This window comes from Tyto alba, unplaced genomic scaffold (genome assembly GCF_018691265.1).
Source record: "Tyto alba isolate M040663 unplaced genomic scaffold, T.alba_DEE_v4.0 Super-Scaffold_29, whole genome shotgun sequence".
Classification (NCBI taxonomy): Eukaryota; Metazoa; Chordata; class Aves; order Strigiformes; family Tytonidae; genus Tyto; species Tyto alba.
In genome coordinates, this window is record NW_024881303.1 from 5,349,284 (window position 1) to 5,368,769 (window position 19,486).

At 44.8% G+C, this 19,486-nt stretch overlaps 1 protein-coding gene across 6 annotated transcripts in view; it reads left to right on the forward strand.

Moving 5' to 3' along the window:
• TMEM260 (transmembrane protein 260) overlaps positions 1-18,826 on the forward strand; it is a 37,188-nt gene extending 18,362 nt beyond the window's left edge. For 3 of the 6 annotated variants that reach the window (XM_033009809.2, XM_042799181.1, XM_042799183.1), the window contains 13 exons: positions 1,640-1,817; positions 4,120-4,233; positions 6,583-6,762; positions 9,214-9,254; positions 9,627-9,710; positions 10,073-10,190; positions 10,359-10,531; positions 11,671-11,842; positions 12,823-12,971; positions 13,879-14,055; positions 14,617-14,670; positions 15,093-15,183; positions 16,808-18,826. In XM_033009809.2, coding sequence (XP_032865700.2) covers positions 1,640-1,817; positions 4,120-4,233; positions 6,583-6,762; positions 9,214-9,254; positions 9,627-9,710; positions 10,073-10,190; positions 10,359-10,531; positions 11,671-11,842; positions 12,823-12,971; positions 13,879-14,055; positions 14,617-14,670; positions 15,093-15,183; positions 16,808-17,080 — 1,804 coding nt within the window. In that variant the 3' untranslated portion in view covers positions 17,081-18,826. Of the gene's footprint in view, positions 1-1,639; positions 1,818-4,119; positions 4,234-6,582; positions 6,763-9,213; positions 9,255-9,626; positions 9,711-10,072; positions 10,191-10,358; positions 10,532-11,670; positions 11,843-12,822; positions 12,972-13,878; positions 14,056-14,616; positions 14,702-15,092; positions 15,184-16,807 lie in introns of those variants that run through there. The other 3 variants (XR_006165904.1, XM_042799180.1, XM_033009808.2) reach the window with 3 other exon arrangements.
• The last annotated feature ends 660 nt before the right edge of the window (positions 18,827-19,486 follow it).

The window sequence follows — 19,486 nt, forward strand, 5'->3', positions numbered from 1 at the left end:
TTCCCCAGTGTTAACTGAACTACCTTTCTTCTTGCCTTCCAGCTACCCCCTGCAGCTGCAGATCTCAAAATGCTTCACAGAGGAGTTAAAAATCATTAGTCTTATTTTGCAGATACCTGGGGCAACACCAGCAGAGTGGCTTATCCCAGAGCACCCAGGATGTCCAGTGTCGGTGACAGGAGGAGGAATGGTCTTCCTGAGCCCTCATCCCAGTCCTCTCTTCCCCATGAACTCTGCTTCCTATCTTTAACAGACTAAAAATTCCCGTTCTGACTGCACAAGTCCTTCTTTGACAGCTACAGAAATAGATTGGCTGTACTGAGGTTGTTTGGGGAATGTGGAAAGAAAGTATAACCAAGGAGAGAAGCTCTTGCTAGAGAGTGCTCTGCCAGCAGCTCCCACATCTCTATAGGGGCTGTAGGTTTTGTTTCCTTGGTCTCCATTTATCTCAGAGTTATGTGAGGAACCCCATAAACAAATTCTACATGGGCATCCACTGTCCAATCCCTGATGGGCAGAACAAGCCACCTGGGGATTTTGGCTGTGCTAGAGGATATGGCCAGTATTTAGGAGCAAATTACACGGGTACCTTAATGAGTAAGTTGACTAGCTTATCATCGTTTTGCTTTAAACCTGCTGGAAACATTAGGACTAAATGGCAGCAAGCGTAGAGTCTGGCTTAGTCTCCCAGCAGGATGGTGAATTTCTGGAGAGGAGCTTTGATCATAGCTGCAGCTATTTCTGTCTTTGGATAAGGCTTAACTGAGCTGGTTATAGTGCCCTGCGCGGCATCTTTTCGGGGTAACTTCCTGAAGGGGAGACCTTCCAAACAGGCAGAGCCGGAGCTGCCCCTGACGCGACCAGGTGGGATGAGCCACTCTTGCAGAATGGGCGTTACAGGTTTCCCGGGCTAAACCTCACCTCGTGGGCTCCCTCTGCCAGCTGCAGCATCCAGCCAAGTCGGGCAAGCGGCTCCACGGGGAGCGTGCGCCGGAATCCCACCCGGGAGTCCCAGAGGCGCCCAGCGTCCGGGCTCACGGCCATCCCAACGGCGGAGGCTTCACCCGCTCGCTCCCTGCTGTTGGCTGGAGCTGACCCCCATTTTCCCCTGACCCCAGCAGCCCCCTCTCCCTACCAGGACCACAAACCTCGCCCACCCCTGAGACACTAAACACGTCCCCAGGAAAGCTCCGCTAACACTGTCCGTCTCGAGTAGCTCTAATCCACTTTTTTTTTGAGCACCTTGATGAATTTAAGGCTGCGCTGGAGGGTATCCCATTAGAGGCATGACTCCCTGGCTCGCCGTACCATGACCTGCTGGGCCATCGCTCCACGGGGTTTCTGAACCAAATTCCATACGGGAGGTTTTTCGTGGCGCTTGCGAGAAGAAGCCGACTCTTTGGTGTTGGGTGGCTGGCAAATAGACGGGCTGGCTGATGCCTGCTTCTCCTAATTGCAATTCTTTGCAAAGAAATTATTAGGAAGATATTAACCATATAATGTTTTGGCAGGGTGCTGGGTGGCAGTCATAATTTCTGCTGCTACAGTATGTTTATGAAAAAAAATAAAAAAAAAAATAAGGACAATAAAGTAGGCTTTTTTGTTGGAAAAGAAGATTTCATGTTATCTGTGTTTGCAGGCTTTCTGGCTCATATGCTGGAGGAATCCTTGCTGCGGGGGTGTTTTCATTTTCTCGTCTAACATGGCAGTGGTCCATCGCGGCGGAGGTTTTTAGCTTAAACAATCTGTTTGTGGGGCTGCTGATGGCTCTCACTGTGCATTTTGAGGAGGCATCTACTGCAAAAGAGAGATCAAAGGTAAAACATCTCAAGGAAAGTTAGTACTTCTTTATTTTTTTTTCAATTAGTTATCACACGTCTGTTGAATCTCCTATTCATTTAATGCTGATTTAGTTCTGTTTATTTAAAGAAGGCCAGATTTTGGGACCTGTTCAGCACCTGTGCTGGGTGGTGTCCATCCCTGACCTACCTGGATATTCAAAAGTGACAAATACTGAAAAACCTGTCCACTTTGCTTAAGGATTGAGTTGGACCTGTTGGATGGGTTTGGGGTTGGTTTGTTTAATACACACAGAGTGGAAACAAGAAAAGCAAAATAATTTTCATGTAAATGTTTTAGTGCAGAGTTTGGTTTCCTGCATCAAAGACCCAAACTAGTCTGTGGGTGTTCAAGTTTTTGTTTCCAGAACTGATATTTTTCTTTGGGGTAAATAGATACTTTTTACAGAAAACTTCATCTAGTGAGAAACCCAGTTTTCTACCGAAAAAGAGAAATGACCAAATTTTCAATCAGGTCTTCTTTTGAAATTAAATGTGCCCCTAAACTAATGGCATTGTTAAATACAGAGACTTTAAATTTCATGCTATATTCTCTACTTCATAAACAGACTAGTCAGCCAAATGATATTTTTACTCAGCCGTCTTCTGTTTGTCTGAATATCTGATCTCTTCTCCTCTCACAGACTTGCCTGCTGTGACTCCTGTAAATTGTGTGAATAAAAGGATTTTTGTTGGGCTAGGCTAGAATTTCAGGAGTCCACAGTGGTAGTTTACTCAGCTTCGCAAGTTCTCAAATAACATGTTTTATCAGTGCTTATAGAGACCTTGCTTCACCATTGGATTTTTTTTTCCTTTTCTGATGAGTACTGTCCCAAGATCCCTACAGCCTGAACTCCACAAAGATGGAACTGGCCATTTTCCAACCAGCTTCTACGTTTCACATGCCCAATTTCCAATGGGGTATTCAGATGAGATTTCAGAAGCAGTTAAGGAGTTTCTTTCTATGTTTTTTGGGTATCTGGTGTCCCATGCCTTGAAGAAGCCAGGCTGCCAACAGAAAGCTTACAGTGCTTTTCCTAAATTAGATGGTTGTGCAGACATCTTCAAGGGTGTACTTGGAGTTCATCAATATACTTAAAAAATTACTGAGGTTGTTCTGAGTCCTGCAGGGCAGCTCTGAAGCCCGCAAATGTATTTCAGAATTTATGGCAGGTGTTTCCCTGGCAAGGCAGCACTCAACAGCGAATGCTGGACAGTCAATTAAAAATTACCAGGTGATGCCACCACCGCACCAAGGCAAGTGTTTGCATCTCTGTCCTCGCCAGTGACTGAAATAAGCAGGAGTGATGCTCTGATGGTAGATGGCAGTACCATCCTTCTTGGGGGTGGCTGGGAAGGTGAGGATGGGTTGTCGGCTCCTGTCCAGCAATGTCTGTGGGACTTTGGTGGCTTTTTGCCTGCCAAGTTGCTCCCCTGGGGGCATGGCTCCAGGTTGTGACACGGACCAGGTGGTCAGTAATGGTGGAGGAAGAGGCAAATTCAGAGGAGAAGCTCCCTCGCTGAACAAAGAAGACTCAGCACTGGTCTGATGGTGTTGGGACAGAGCAGAGCATATGGCAGCATGGGACAGAGAGGCTTTCCTTAGCATCAGCCAGGGATGGCCATGGTACCAATAACAAACCCATGAATAATCCTCAGCGAGTACCCAAAATATCCTGCACAGCACTGCATAGTCTGGATAGGTTACCTGTTTTATCAGAAAACTCTTTCGAAGATGCTTGAAAATGAGATTTTAGAGGAATGAGGGATATCACATTTAATTCCCTTTGCTTAGGAAGTTTGTGCAGCCCTGACTTCAGCCCTCTGTGCCTGAAGAAAAGGAAAAAATCATTGCTGTTATATAAAACAAGATCTCTGTACATAATGGCATTATTTGAGGGTATGGCTTCTGAAAACTTTGCATTATTTGGAGTTAACTGCTGGGCAGTCTCCCCTGTGTAGGTGGGGTTCGGTTCCTGAACCCTGCCACATCATTATGACATGATGGTTCTACAGATGATCTTTGTGTGCATGGAGACATCATAGCTGTTGTGCTGGATGCTTCTTAAATAATGTTTTCCATTAAACAAATTAAATCTCCCTGTAAATAATTAAAAATATCCTGTGCTATCTGTGTTGCAATTGACTGGTGCTCACTGATGTATTTGCCTTTCTCCTGTAAGCATGTCATGCGCTGCACTGAAGCTCTTTTGGTCTCTGGAAGTTTTTGCAAACTGTAAAGATTAATTGTGGATGTGTTTGGGTTTTTTCCCCCTTTCAGATTTCTAAACTTGGTGCCTTTTGCTGTGGGCTCAGCTTGTGCAATCAGCACACAATAGTGCTTTATATCGCTTGTATTGTGCCTTGGATTCTCTCCCAGCTTTTCAGAAAGACGGTACGTATTTTGCTGACCTGGGCCTCTATTTTTGTAAGGCTGTTAGTAATTCTTCTTTTTAAGCACTTGTGACACTTCTGTGTTGATGTACAAACAGGGACAGTCAATGGTTTGTCTGAACTAGTCGGTCTTAACCCACTGAAGTTAGAGTCCATCAGTCTGACACCAGAGCCACCGATCACAATTTAGGGGCTTTGCTCACACCAGCAATCTGTGACCTGCCCGTGTCTCCTGGCACAGGAGCACTCTGCCCCAGCTGCTTGCAGATACCCTGTGAGCAGCCACGAGACTGATACTCAGAGCTAAACACTGCTCAGCATGTAGGAAATCAAGAGTATGTTCAGTGACCTACCAAACGGGAAAGCAGATAAATATCTGGTGGTGAGAAGTCACAGGCACGTGCAGTCAGTGTGCACTGCTTCTCTTGGCTGATGGCACAGGCTTTCTCATGCCATCAGCTCATCTGGAGATGAGTTTCTCTATGTTGATTCCCTGGTGGTACCAAACAAAAGCTGTGTCTCCTCGTTACAGAGCGTCTGGCAACTGCTGTTGATAATTAAAGGCCAGAATAAGCAGCACAGCCCTAAGGGTGCAGATGCTTGTCTCTAGGGGAAAGTCCTCTTGAGCATCTCCTTGGGGCATGCCTCCAGCTCTGATGCAGCCAGAAATTGTGAGTCCCACAAGAGATCAGCTCTCAGGTGAAGAGCACCTGGCTCACACCAGCTGGAAGAGACCGAAGGGAGGCTGAAACAGCGAGCCCCTGGTCTGGTCAAATACGTCGCTTTCATCTCCTACCAGAGATGCCATTCTCAAGATGTCCCTCCTTCCACACCTCTTTCATTAAGCTTGCTAGTTGTGGAAGAAGGTGAAAACACCTTCTGGCACGCCTGCCTTATGAAGGTGATGTGCATCTCTCTGGACGAAGCTCCCAGGTGATGTCGGGGGGCCCTGCAGTGCTCTTGCCTTCTGTAGGTGATCTTCTGAGTCAATGCATCAGGCTGGATGTAGACGTGTTGTAGAAATTCTACTTTGCCCTGAAAACAGCTGCACACCTCAGTGATGTAGATGCTCCGATCACTTTGCAAGTGGCCCTGAGAAGCCTCCAGCTACTCCCCCCCCCTCCTTTTCGTCCCCCTGAAGGTGACAGTTGGGCAGGTTTCTGCTGGGCCGGTCCTGCCTGTGTTTTTCCACCCTCAGCCTGATACATCAGGTGGGGTTCTGAGTAATGGCACAGGGTATAACTAAGCCTGGAGTGAAGCACGCAAGCTGCAAGAGATGAGATGCAGCTCAGACAAGCTTGATCCAAAATGTGTTCAGCATCTCAAGCAAACCCCTTTCTGAGTACATATTTCCTTTAACACAATGAAGACTCACTTCTGCAGTATATCTGTGTTCTTTAACCGAGTTTGTGTGTTTTTTTTTAACTGGGGAGATCCAGAGAGACTTCTGTGATTTCTAGCAAGGACAATCCTGTGCCAATATAATATTTCTGGGAAATACTTTGACAGCCCAGTGGTGCCTGCTGCAGAAAACCTAATATGAAGGATATTTGGTGGAAAACAGTTCCTTTTTAGGTAAAAAAGAGCCAGCCGCCTTCTGAAGGAACTTTGGCCACCACCATTACCAAGCTACCTTTTCTGCTCCTTAGATCATCAATCTGAGTGGTGCCTCTTCCCTATAACCCCAGCTACTGAAGAAGTGCTCTGATTGACAGCTCAGTGGCTAATGATAAAGCAAGCATGCAGTATTCTAGGGTGGGATTTTCCAAAGCACTTAAAGGAGTTAGGCACAGAAGTCCCTTTGAAAGTCTTGTCTTCCTGACCCCTTAGGCAGTCTTGAAAATCCCACCCCAAAAGTTGGCCTATCCAATTTAGCCAGTATAATCATGATAAAGTAAATGGCAAAACTGACTCCTGATGATGGTGGTGATGTGTGTAGTTGTACTAGAGCAGCATTTTTTTTTTTTTTTTTGCCAGATGGAATACCAGCCAACTCTTAATCACTGCAAAGTGGGTTATCTCAGCCTTGCAGTGCTTCAGCCATCTATGCATGTCATGCCATGATTTAAATGTGAAAGATGCAATGAGTATGATACTCATGAGTCCTAGCTAATATTATTTGCTTCACTTAAATTTCACCCTGCCATGCAAAGGAGATCAGTTTGATGCAGTTTCCTAGTAATCCACAAAATCGTAAGGTTTAACATAGCATTTTGTAGGGACTTACTATAAATTGAGAGATCAGCTCTGTGTAAATATATTTGATGTTTTTTCTTTATCTGTTCTTGAAGTTCCAGCGTGATTAAACTAAAATAAACATTGTTATGCAATATGACATATTTTGGTGCAGGAATTGTCCCTAGGCCATTTGCTGAAGTTGGGTTTATGCTTCTTGGCTGGTTTGCTGCCTTATCTCTATCTGCCGGCGTCATCCTACCTCAATCGAGCCCGTTGGACATGGGGAGACCAGACGACTTTTCGAGGATTTTTGACCCACTTTCTCAGGGAAGAATATGGGACATTCAATCTGGTAAATAAGAGTCATTTTCTAAATGACTTTCTTTAAACATATGCAATAGCAGGACCTTTCTGTTTGTGATGCTTAATGGCTTGCAGGGAAAGAAATTGAAAATGTTTTCTTTTTAAAAAATTTATTTCTGATTTTGACCTTCTGATCTGTCAGGTTTTCTGGGAATGGATCGTGTGGTTGGGAAAGCAAAGAAATAATTCTCTTTGCCTTTATGGGGTGAGCTGTATTATATACTGGGAGCTGTACAGGTGTCTCATATTTGTAAGAACCCAGAGAGCAAACTGTTCTAGAGAGAGACGGTGACATCAATTTTGTGTTTTTCTTGTTTTAAGATGAATAATTATCTCTATTTTTTTATTTTAAGCTCAGCTATTTCAAGGGGTTGCAAGCGTTTTTCATTGCTGTACCTTTAAAAAAGATTCCTCTTAACTTACTTCTTACTAATATTGAATTTAAATGAATGGTAGGTTTGAGGGCTCTCAGAAACCTCTGATTTGAGTTACTGGCAGATCTGTGCTCTTGCCAAGGGAAGGAGGTATTACGTGGTTGCTTGCTGAGCATAGGGTTTACATCTGCCTCCTCCAGCCCTGACTGAGATGTTTGACTCTGGCCACCCAAGGAGAGCAAGTGCCCAGCACCCCTTCTGTCCTTCCTGCTTCAGAGATTTCAGTGCAAAGGGCTGGGAAATCGCATCATTGGGAGGAAAAAAAAGAAAAAGGCATGGTTTACATATTGTGTCCCTCCCTGGGATCCCAAAGCCCCGCGTCCTCAGAAATTAAGTCCCTGCATCCAGCCAACGTGATGCAGTGAGCACCGTTGCCGTTCCATTACAGCCTTCTCGGAATGCTGGGTGGCTGGAGGCTGTGAGGCAAAAGACTTGATAATTCCTGCTGCTGCCACTTAATCTTTCCAAAACTCCAACAGAGATAAGATCCACTCTCTGAAGGACTTCCGAGGTTTTGCCTGTTGTCCTATTCCCAGCTGTCTCCTGAGAATGAGACTCTGTTGGGCAGAGCAATACCAAGACATGCAAATCCCTTAACTCCTTTCTCCATCAAATGTGATGAATTGAAATTGATGTTCAGGAGGCTTAGGGATGGACTGTGTGTAATCCTACACCACAAGTCACGTTTATGATGAACTTGTCTGAAGCAGGAGCAATAAATGCAGCAAAATCCAAGCGTTTGGTCCTGCCATCAGTTGGGCTAATGCCAGAGCCCTGCCTGGATGGACAGACAGCCCTTGTGCCCCATGGCTCCATTTTAAGGGAAGGCAGGGACAAAAAAAAAAAAAAACAAAACAGAGAAAAGGCTCAGGAGAAGGTTCCACCTATAAGCCAGGGATCAAAAATGTCATCTTGTGCAAGGGATGTGTCTGGGGCCAGAAGCCATCAACTGCCAGCAAGGTGGGGCTTTGCAAAAAACAGAGAGATAGTAGTGGTGCTTCAGGAGCTGCAGGCTGGCTCTCCATCCCCTAACACTTGTGTTTTTTAGTTAAATCTTGAATACAAGTAACTGTTCTACTTTTATTGAGATTAAAAATTCCTTCCAGACCTCCTGGATCCATTTACCTTATCTGGTAGCCACCACTTTTCCAACAAGCACCTATGAAGGTAATTCCTCACCTCGACCAAGCATGTCTTCTTTCCCAGACTTGTGTCATGGATTGCAAGTCTCTGCAATAAAAATTCTTATGTCTCTCATAAATCTCATACAGCTCTGCCTCTGTCAGGGCAGAGGGGACAGGGGCAAGACTGGTAAGCAAGCAGGAATTGAGGCCCACGTGATTGACTCAGGCTGTGGGGAGATGTCCCAGAAAGTAGTTGCACAATGCAGATATAAGAGGAAACAGCCTTAAGTTGTGCCAGGGGAGGTTTAGATTGGATATTAGGAAAACTTTCTTCACTGAAAGGATTATGAACCATGGGAACAGGCTGCCCAGGGAAGTGGTGGAGTCACCATCCCCAGAGGTATTTCTAAGACGTATATGTGATGCTTAGGAACATGGTTTAGTGGTGGGCTTGGCAGTGTTAGGTTTGCAGTTGGACTCGATGATCTTAAAGGTCTTTTCCAACCTAAACGATTCTGTGTTTCTATGACGCTGCGGAGATCTTAGCTGAACCAAATGATGTGCTTGAGTCACAGGGTGATGGGTTGGTAGCACCTTGAAAAAATGGTAATCCAGGTGGTAAACCCTACACAGTGGCATAATGTAAAACAAAAACATGAGAGAAAATATTGCAATGAAGGTTTGAGTAGAATTTTGCTGTCTTTTTGTTGTTTTAGCAATTCCTGTTCCTGGTGCCCACCTTGGGGTACCGCCTGAAGGGATTTTGAGGAGCCCTGTGTGCTCAGGGCTCTGCAAACAGAAAATGAAAAGACTTTTCCTTGCCCCAGTGATATGACAATCAGCGTGTGGGTTTCTCATGGCTTTTCTTTCTTTTTAATCTAGGCCAAGTCCGAGACAGGATCCAGTATGAGAGAGATGCTGGTGTGAGTAAAATCTTGACTGTGCCTTTTAGTGGAGTGAAACCTGTTGCTGCTGCTGTCATTTTGGCCAAAGTGGCTCCTGTCCTGCCTTTCCTCGGCTTGGTCCAGAGCTGGGGCTGTGTGTGTCCTGTGCAGGGCCAGCATGCATGTCCGTCTGTCTTCCCCACTGAAGTAAAAATGCTGGGTCCCCCTCCCCGGTGTTTTTTCACTCAAAATCCTGACACGTAAACCAAGCTTGTTCCCATTTCTGGTAGACTTAATCACAGCAGAATGGGAATATGTTATGTTGTGCTTATTCCCTGCTTCTCTTGACACTTTAATTGAGTGCAAGGGGCGATTTGGGGATGACCCATCCATGCACTAATTTCTCCTCAGGTTTCAGCTGGCGCATACGAAGTCGGAGCTCTCCCTTCCTGTCCTCGCCCTGGCACTCGTGGCCTGCGTGAGCACAGCCCTGCCGTAAGTTGGAGGAGAATAGTTGCTCTGACATGCACTTTCTTACTGGCTGCATGAGCAGCTGTCTTTGCCTTCTGCTTGCTGGTGCAAAAAATTCAGCAATTGGCTGCAGACATCTATTAATTAAGAGCAAAATATCCCTGCTCCTGGTAACCCTATGGCTTTGTAGATGGCAGGCTTAAAAATCTGAAAATCCTGATGGTTTTGTGCTTTGAAAACAAGTTTCATAAATCGCAAAGGTAAAAAAAGGCTCATCAGCTATTAAACGCATTTAGGTATGCAGAGAGAGAGTGGTTTTCAAACATATATAATTTTTGTCTCCTCTTTTGTCGTGCCACTAGAGTGTAACATTATTTTTTTTATAGGACAAAGCAGCAGAAATCACTTGTGATCTGGCTCTTCGCTGGAATGCTCTGTCTTTATTCCCTCTTCTTTGCTTGGAGGGCAAATTTGGATATTACAAAACCTCTGTTTCTGGGCGTGGTAAGTTGCACTCCAAAAATTGCTCTGGCTTGTTAATTTTTGGAAGAAGCCTTAAAACCACCCGATCGGTTGTCTTGAGGCTGTGTAAGGTGCAAAAATACAGCTGCTTGTTCTGTTTCCTCATAGCTGGGGAAACAGAAATAGGGTCTCTGGGGTTTTGTTTCCTAGGTGGAGCGATTCTGGCTGCAGAGCAGTGCGGTGGTGGCTGTGCTGGCGGGGCTGGGGCTGGCCACACTCCCCTCGGCCGGCAGCGCCGTGCTGGAGGGCAGCCGGGTGCTGCCGTGGCTGGAGTGGCTTTCTGCTCTCGCTCTTGTCACTTCTCAAGTTTGGGCAAATTACAGGTAACAAACGCCCCGGGCACGTGTTTTGGTGCAGCCTCGCGGGGCTGCGGGGTGCTGTGCGGTTGGGATGCTGCTGTAAACCCCCCACCCTGCTGCTGGCATTTCTGTCCTTGTCTTGGAGTGGGAAAGGCACTTTTCACGTCCCACCTAAGCTTGCGTGGTCACAGCCTGCAGGGCTCCCTTGTTTGATCTCCCTCAAAATCACGGGGCACCAACTCCAGGCTGTGAATGGGGGTATCATGTAGGTTGAAGGAAGAAAACTGTGTAGATACGTAAACTTCTAATGGAAGAAACTTGTAAATCTGTGCTTTATTTCCTAAGAAGGTCTACAGAATTCATTTGACCTGAATAGTCACCTCCTTCTCTTGCTTTGCTTCAGGACACATTGTGCCCTGGGGTTTTTTCTTACTTTTTTTTCCTTTTTGAAAAATTAGATCTGTAATGTAGGGCTTCCTTATCCCATAACCATGCTGACGGCTCTGCAGTGGCTTGGGAATCAGTGTAGTAGTAGGGGTGCTCGAGTAGAGGTTGACCAATAAAGTGTAGACTTCAAAGTATGGAGATCCTTCCTTTGCACACCTCTTTTTCCAAAGGCTGGTCCGTAGGTGAGCCAGTCATAGCTCATGTCCTGAGCCACATCATGGAGTGTCCTCTTCTTGAGCCCACACCTGGAGTGTGTGCACACACAGCTGTGTAACGAAAAGGATCCAACCTCAGGTAATGTAAATCTACTTCTGCCCGATGCTACAAAAACTTGGCTTTTTAATGCTTAATTAAAAGTATTGAAAGGATGAGGAGGATTTCAACCATCATTGGACTGGTACTTCCAACACCAACTAGTAAGTCTTTAGGTTTAACCCAAGAAAAAAATCAGAATTAAGGTGAAGGCGTGCAGTCAGTGTATATTTTGGCAAAACTGTAGTGGCTTATGTCCCTGGTGCTGGTTTCTGGGGGACTGTAGTCTAAATGCTTCATTTCTGTATCTCGGTGTCCCTGCAAATGGAGATGATGCTTTCCAGCAAGATCTGACCAGGGTGGACTTCCCCGGTGGATACCCATTGCATAAATTTGTTCTGAAGACATGCTAAGCCATGCAAATACCTGTTTTTAAGATACTGCTTTTTATCTCTTCTCTTAAGCACTTGTGATCAGAGCAACAACTACGTTGTTGATAAGTTTGCAAGGAATCTTCTGTCCTCTATGCCAGTGGGTGCAGTGATCTTGCTAAGAGGAGACTTACCTGGGAATGCTCTTCGTTACCTTCATTATTGTGAAGGAATGAGGCCAGATATCACCTTAGTGGACCAGGAGGTAGGTTCAGAAAGTAATATTAAAAGAGGCAACGGGCAGATTTAAGAACAGGAAGCAAAAGTTCATTTGTTCCTTTCTCTCCTTGAGGGAGTCTCTTTGTTCTAATAAAACTCATGATGCAGAAATAAATAAAATGATTTCTTTTTAAAAGGCTTGTGGGTGGCTCTGGGATAGAGCGTGGTGTGCAAGACCCAGTCAAGCCCAAAAAGCCAACAGGGAGGCAACAGTGGGTGGAGAGTCAGGGAAGCCGAAGTTCTTCATCACGACAGATATCCAGATGTGGCACGGGGCTGATGCTTGCCTTGCAGTGGAAGCTCTGTCCCTGCTGTTTTCTGTGATTTCCCTGAATTACAGATGTTGGGGCAGCCGAGGGCTTCTGGGAGCAGCCTAGAGGGCTGCAGGTCAGCAGCTGCCCCGTGGGTGATGCGGTTTCAGGGATTCTCCCAAGGGCTTTACCATGCTGAGGCTCATTCCCTGCATCACCTCCGTTACCTTGGTCCCCCAAAGGTAGTTTTGCAGACTTTTGCCTCTATTTTTTACATTAAAACGGAGGTGCTGTGTGTCCCCGGGTGGTGGTTGAACTCTTTCCTTTTTTCCTGAGAAATGGAAGAAGACAAAAAGCCCCTTACAGGAGGGGACACCTGCACTTCCACTGCCACATCAGTCCTTCCACTTGGCTTTGCAACAAGAGTTTGTGACTTGTTGGGAAGCTCAAAACCCAACACCTTGTATTTAACCAAACCTTGTGTCTCTTACCAGCAGTAGCTGTTTTGGTTTTCGTTAGTTTTGCCTGCTCAGCAGTGAGGATCACATGCCCCTGATCAGAAACCACTGGTAGCCTGCTCTGGTGGTGTGGTCCCAGCCCATTGCTGAAATGGGAGGTGACTTTACCGAACTCTTGCAGAAACCGCTTCTTCTGTATGTAAAATGGATGAAAACTTTGTTTCTTGCTTTAATTATGATAATATTTTTGGTGATAGATGATGACATATGAATGGTATTTACCCAAGCTGGCAAAGCATTTACCTGGAGTTTATTTTCCTGGGAACCGGTGGAATCCTGTGGAAAGAGTATTACCCGATGGGACAATTGCTTTTAATCTCCATCATTTCCTCAAAGTAAATAAACAGTAAGCATTTATTTCATATGTAACAGCTTTCCTAAAATCTTCGACCTTTTTTTTCTTGAAACTGTTTATGGAACAGCTTGGTACTGCATCCAAAAGACCAATTTTCTCCACTGACTTCCTCCCCGGTGGCGAGATTATTTTTGCAATTAAAGCAAATATCTGTGCAGAAGTAACTCCATCCGGATATAATGCTGCTTGTTGTTTTGAGGTTGGTCTGGTTTTTAGGAAGGAAAAATAAGAAGGTGATCAACAGTGACCATTTACTGATTATTTTTGTTGTTGTTGTTGATACAATTCATCATGAAAAAAGAACATTCCCATGTACTCAGAATGACGATGGTTGGAGAGCAAATTGCTGCTGCTTCTCCTTCGTGAACGTTGTGGCCAACTGATTAGCATAGAATGAATGTATTCCAGGAATAATCATCATATAAAAATAGCTTAGTAAGAGTGGAGAAAGGATTAGATACTCACATGAATAAGAATAGCATCTGCATTTAGACTAGCCAGGGTGAGCCTTGCGAGCGTGGGTAGGCAGAAAAGCCTTGCCAGGTGCCACGGGGGAGAAACGGGCTTCTCCTACGGCTTCTGGCACATTTGTGAGGTCCAACAAAGGGGAGAGGATGTGTCTCCCGTGCTGGCCGCACAAGATGTGCAATGCCAGATGGGGCGTTCGCTTGCAGCAGGCAAGCTGTTTCGCAGGCTGACCCAGAGACACGCTCTTTCTCATGTGAAACGGTCGGGATGGGTATCCGCGCTGCAGAAAATGTTGTGCTGCTTAAGGCCTGTCTGCTGCCCTGGTGTGGGGTGTGTGGTTTGCTCAAGCGTGCAGGGTGGCCCACGGTCTCTGGCATGGCTTCACGATTGCTCTCTTTGTTTGTTTGTTTGTTTGTTTGTTTTTTGACAGTAAGGAAGTGTTTGTCTGCATAGGTCTTCATGAAGGTGACTCGACCTGGAGAAGGAGCTATTCGCTCTGGCCATGGGGTACGTGTGAAAAGTTGGTTCCTTCTGATGCTGTCTTTGACCCAGGAGAATGGATTCATCTTACAAGAAATCTCTATAACTGGACTGAAGACTATGGCAGGTATGAGGGAGAGGTGGCTCTGCTCCTTCCTGCTCATCGTTTTTCCTGCCAGCAGCGTAGGCACATCCATTGCAGCGTTAGAGAAATTAAACATGAGCCATAATCATGATGTTTTGTGTTCTGGAATATATAATACCGCATGTGGTATTTCTATTAATATTAAAAATAGGAAGGACAATTCTAGTCAAATACCAGGTCCAATCCTGATCTTAAAACTTGATCAGGAGCCAAAAAACATTGAGGACTTGGGACGTACAAAGCTTTAAATGTCAGAGACTGAACTGTGATGGGTGGTAAAAAGCACCTCTCACTTTGCGGATAGCTAGGATGCTGTGAAACACCTGATATACCAGAGGCTCCTTCTATGGAGAGAGAGGAGTAAAGTTTTATGAATGACTGAGGATCAGCTGAATTTCCTGCTGTCAGAGCCACAGGCTTCATGATGGGTTTTTGTCTGCCTGGGAGGTCTGTAGCTGCCTGGGTTAGACGGGTTGATTGTGCGGTGGGTGAAACACAATGACATGGATCTGATGGCTGAATTTTATTCTCCCTCCCGTTTAGTTTCAAGCCCTCTTCCTGGGAAGCTGTTGCCAACGAGGAGATGTGGCAAGCCAGGTGATGCTCCTTTGCTTCCTTCCAACAGCCGGTGGGTGATGCCAACTCACTGGTGTGGAAATACACACCAAAGCGGGCAGCTTGATGGTGCGTGGCCTTATCGGATCTAAATGTGCCAAGCTGTGGGAGGAAAAGGCTGGCAGATTGAGACGAAGCGCGCATGGCCTCTGGCAAATCCTTCAGGACAGCGGTCATTTTCTTCACTAGAGGTTCTGCTCAAAGTATCTTGAAGGAGCAGAGGGTAATTGGGACGTAGGGTGAGAAAATACATCATGGAGAGAAGTTTGTATCGCTGATGACTTAAATGGAGATGCTGCTGTACTGTCCCACATATGGACATGTTGGAGATGTGTATGTAACCACGGGATGTGAGCTGGTTATGTTAAGCAGTTATTACATGGGAGTTTTTCTTCTTTTTCTAGGATGAAAACAGCTTTCTTTATATTTGACCTTGCAGAAACTGCCAGTGTGTCTGCAGAAATGAAATCACAACTTTACACATTCGCATACATGGTAAGTCATGTATTTTGGTTATGAATGATCCCTGCAGTCTCCACTCTTTTTTCCTCTTTCCTTTTTCCTTTTTTTTCTTTTCTTTTCTTTTCTTTTCTTTTCTTTTCTTTTCTTTCTTTTCTTTTCTTTTCTTTTCTTTTCTTTTCTTTTCTTTTCTTTTCTTTTCTTTTCTTTTCTTTTCTTTTCTTTTCTTTTCTTTTCTTTTCTTTTCTTTTCTTTTCTTTTCTTTTCTTTTCTTTTCTTTTCTTTTCTTTTCTTTTCTTTTCTTTTCTTTTCTTTTCTTTTCTTTTCTTTTCTTTTCTTTTCTTTTTTTTCTTTTCTTTTCTTTTCTTTTCTTTTCTTTTCTTTTTTCTCTTCTCTTCTCTTCTCTTCTCTTCTCTTCTCTTCTCTTCTCTTCTCTTCTCTTCTCTTCTCTTCTCTTCTCTTCTCTTCTCTTCTCTTCTCTTCTCTTCTCTTCTCTTCTCTTCTCTTCTCTTCTCTTCTCTTCTCTTCTCTTCTCTTCTCTTCTCTTCTCTTCTCTTCTCTTCCTTTTATTCTCTTTTCTTCTCTTTTTCTTTTCTTTTTCTTTTCTTCCTTTCTTTTCTTTTCCTTTCTTCTTTCCTTTTCATTTTTCAATTCCACAGAAATACAGTGTTCCCATATAGGTTGTCAGTCCTGTAATCTGTATTCTCCTTCATTCATCCAAACTGGGAGCGTGGCAGATTCAGAGAGATTTATTCAGGGATTTTATCCATTCCTACTTGCCCCCTCGGTCACAGAGGATGCCAGAAGCTAACCAATCAACACCCTGCTTTTGCTCTAATTATGTTGTCTGTGCTGGGCAGCAAACCCATGCCAAGAGATTGCTTGTCCTGAAGTCCCCTCTATGCACTTGTCCTCTCTGTCATTACACAGTCATGCATCTGAGCCAGCAAGTGTAAAATCCGACAGTCTTCTCACTGCAGATTAATTCTGCTGCATTTCACACCAAAGAATAACACCCATAAGCTGGAGTAGGTATCTCTGGAAATACTGGACTGCCTGAGATGCCAACAGATGCATAAAACAATCAGTGTATGTCAGCAAGAGGAGGAATGGTTCATATCCCTGCAAAGAGTCAGCAAATAGTTGATTTTCAACTCTTGCCCCTTTTGCTGTGATTTTTGCTGTTCTGCAAAGTTCTCAGACATGTGCCTGCTGTTGATCTTATGAATATTCCCCCTCAAGTCAACAAGACTGCTTAAGTCCTGTGGAAGACGTGCTGATCTCCTGAAATATTGAGTAAATGTCTTTCCAGGCGCAGCAGTTATATCTCTTTTTTTCCCCAGCTTGGGGTAACACCTCTCTTGGGGAAGCACAGAATGTGTGGCGGGGTTACCATGGTCATCTGTAACATTTCTAAACAAACAGCTCCTGTAGGAAGGGAAACATTTCAGCCCCTCTTGGATTTCTGATTCATGCTATTGCGCATCGCATGGCAAACATGGAGTGAGTTACAGAAACGCTCCGACTCTGGATGTGGACATCTAAATAACATCTGTTCCTTTACAGGCAGTTTTGAAGCCCTGCTAAGAGCTGTTGCTCCCCTTCGTTCAATTAATTTGTCCCACTTACTTTTTTTTTTTTTTTTTTGTCCTTTTAACAGTTGTACAAAGAAATTGTCAACTCTCATCCAAATCACCCAGTGAACTGGCACAAAAACTACGCCATCGCCTGCGAGAGGATGTTGCGTCTCCGTCGGGTGGATATGGATCCTGAAGCGTTGCTCTCTGAAACTGTGAAACATTTCCTTTTGTACACCCAGAAAGCGGAGGATGATCCCCAGCGGCAGGATATTCTGCAGGCTGTGAAGCACCTGAAGAAAGAGCTGCAGGGGCTGAGGAAAATGAAAGAAGATCTGAGGCGGCAAGCTGGCTAGTGCCCGGTCCTTCACGCATGTGCTGAAATTTCGAAGTCAGGACTTAAAATCTGAATTATTCCTTGACAACATGAGAATGGTTTTATAAGGCGACAGAAGTGGCAGCGGAGAGGAAATCAAGTGTGATTGCCTCTGCAGGAACGTACTGTTGTTCGGTCTTTGATTGCTGTTGCCAAATGAACTATTTGTGGTGTTTTGGGGGGAGGTGGGGGGGAAAGCTCATCATTAAATAAAATATTCTGTTTCAAAAAGGAGAGTTTTCTTTTAAACCTGCGAATCTGTTGTACTGTGAAGATATCTGGGGTTTCTTGTTTGGTTGGTTGTTTTTTTTTAATGGATGCAGCATCTTTTATAGATGCCAAAAATTTGTTTAGCCTTTAAATGTTTCTTCTGTTACTGAGCCAAGAGGTTTTCTACAGCCATTTTGCTTTAGCCGTGCTGTGTCTGTGTGTTTTTATGGTCCTGGGGCAGCACGGTTGGGTAGGTTTCCATCAGGACAAGCATATGGGATGGTGCCCTTCACAGGTTCACTGGTTTGGATGTGCCCTGTGCCCAGGGGTGCTGCAGGCACGATGTCCTGCTGGTGTGGGATGTTGGGGAGAGACCAACCCAGCTCTTTCTGCCTCCCTTGCTTCTCAGGGATGGTTATTTTCATTACACTGAGATTTTATGTTGGGGTAGACTATATTGCTGTAGTTTTTCAACATTGAGCCAAGCAATTTGTGTGTTTTCTCTTGCAGAGCGCCGTGACTGTAGGCAGCAGCGTGGCATCTCCTCCCTGGGGCAGAGGGACCGTGGTGCTGAGACCCTGCGTGGGGACACGAGATCAGCCCCCCTGGGACACTGCTCTCCACGTGCCTCGTGGCATCTGTGCCGTGGCCTCCTTCTGTGCAAGTCCATAGGTACTCATCTACTCTGCCACGTCCTCGCAGGTACAGAGGATGCCAGAACTGCAGTTTTAGAGGTGACAGGGACTTTAACCAAAAGAACGGAGTGTGAATCCCTCCTGCTTTTCAATCTACCCCAAAAGCCAAGCAGCTTGGTTAACGAGCTCAGCTACTGGTTTTCTAAAAATAAAAGACATAAAATAGTATGTTTTTCAAAAAGTTGTCAATTAACATGTACTTCAAATGCTTAAAACAGCCCCAAACCTCTGGTATTGTTCCTGGAAAGTTGTGTGCATCTAAATTTTCGTACTTTGTTCTGTGGTTCCGTGAGATCTCAGCCCACTGTTTGATAGGAGACAAATTGCCTCCAGGCCAGGATATCATTTGGACTAGGAGAATTTTCAAAGAAGAAAGAAGTTCTTCTGTAAAGACCGTGTTATCAAGTGGCACCTCTGGAAGCTTCCCAGAGGCTCAGCAGAGCAGATCAGGATGCAGGAGCGAGGGGGGATGCACGGGAGTGCTCTGTTAGTCTCTAGTTTGAAGTGCATGGAGGTGCAGATTTACGCTTGTGTGGCTACTAATCCTAATAGTTCCTTTTAAAAGTAGCCTATTTTTATTGTTCTCTACAAGTGTTGATATTCCCAGATTGACTTTCATTGAATGCTGGCTGTATAAAAATCAAGCTGCTGTCTAGGAATCTGTAACTTCAGTTGCAAAATAATATCTTCTATTTTTCTCCCTCTCATTCCAATTTATTTTCATAGTATGATTTCCATAGCAATTCCCCCTGTTACTTCTATAAATGATTCCTGTACAAACAGCGGATGAGAAATGAGCAATAAAAAGAAAGAAAACTCTGGCTTCTGAGTTGCAAAGCCACAAAGCAGAGGGGAGAGGAGGATGAGGAGCGGTTCAGGGGTGTCATTTTAACTCTTTGTGTTGTAATTGACTACATTTCAGGTCGACCGTGCCTCACTTAAATCTCTTCCTTTTTCTCAATCCCCACAGAAGTGTTTGTACAGAGCGGGGGGAATATCATACATTCCTCTGTGCAGCTTTCTCAGGGCTGGCTTTCTTCTCCCTTCTCAAAATCAGTCCTTCAGCCTAGCAGAAAAGCATTAGGAATCCAATTTTTGAATGCTTTTGTTACCTGCATTATTGAAAATCCATTCAAGCAAATATACTGAGCCAAGGGTTTTCTTTATCTTGATTAGATGCCCCTCCTTAGCTGCATAGTCTTGAAATAATTGGAAGCTTTTGTGGATTCCACTATCTACTCAGGAGAAAAGAGGGACTGGACAAAGGTATCCCAGCCTGCAGCCCGCATCGAGTAACATATCATCATATATTGTAATAAGCAGCAATGTGAGCTACAAGGAAAACTTTCCCACTGGCAAAAGCCTTCCCAGGTGTGAAGAACAGTGGAAAAATGATGATTTTTTTTTTAGGGAGCAAAGTAGAACAGGTTGCAATCATGCCATTCACGTGTGCTGTGTCCGTATGAGTCGTGTGCATGTGT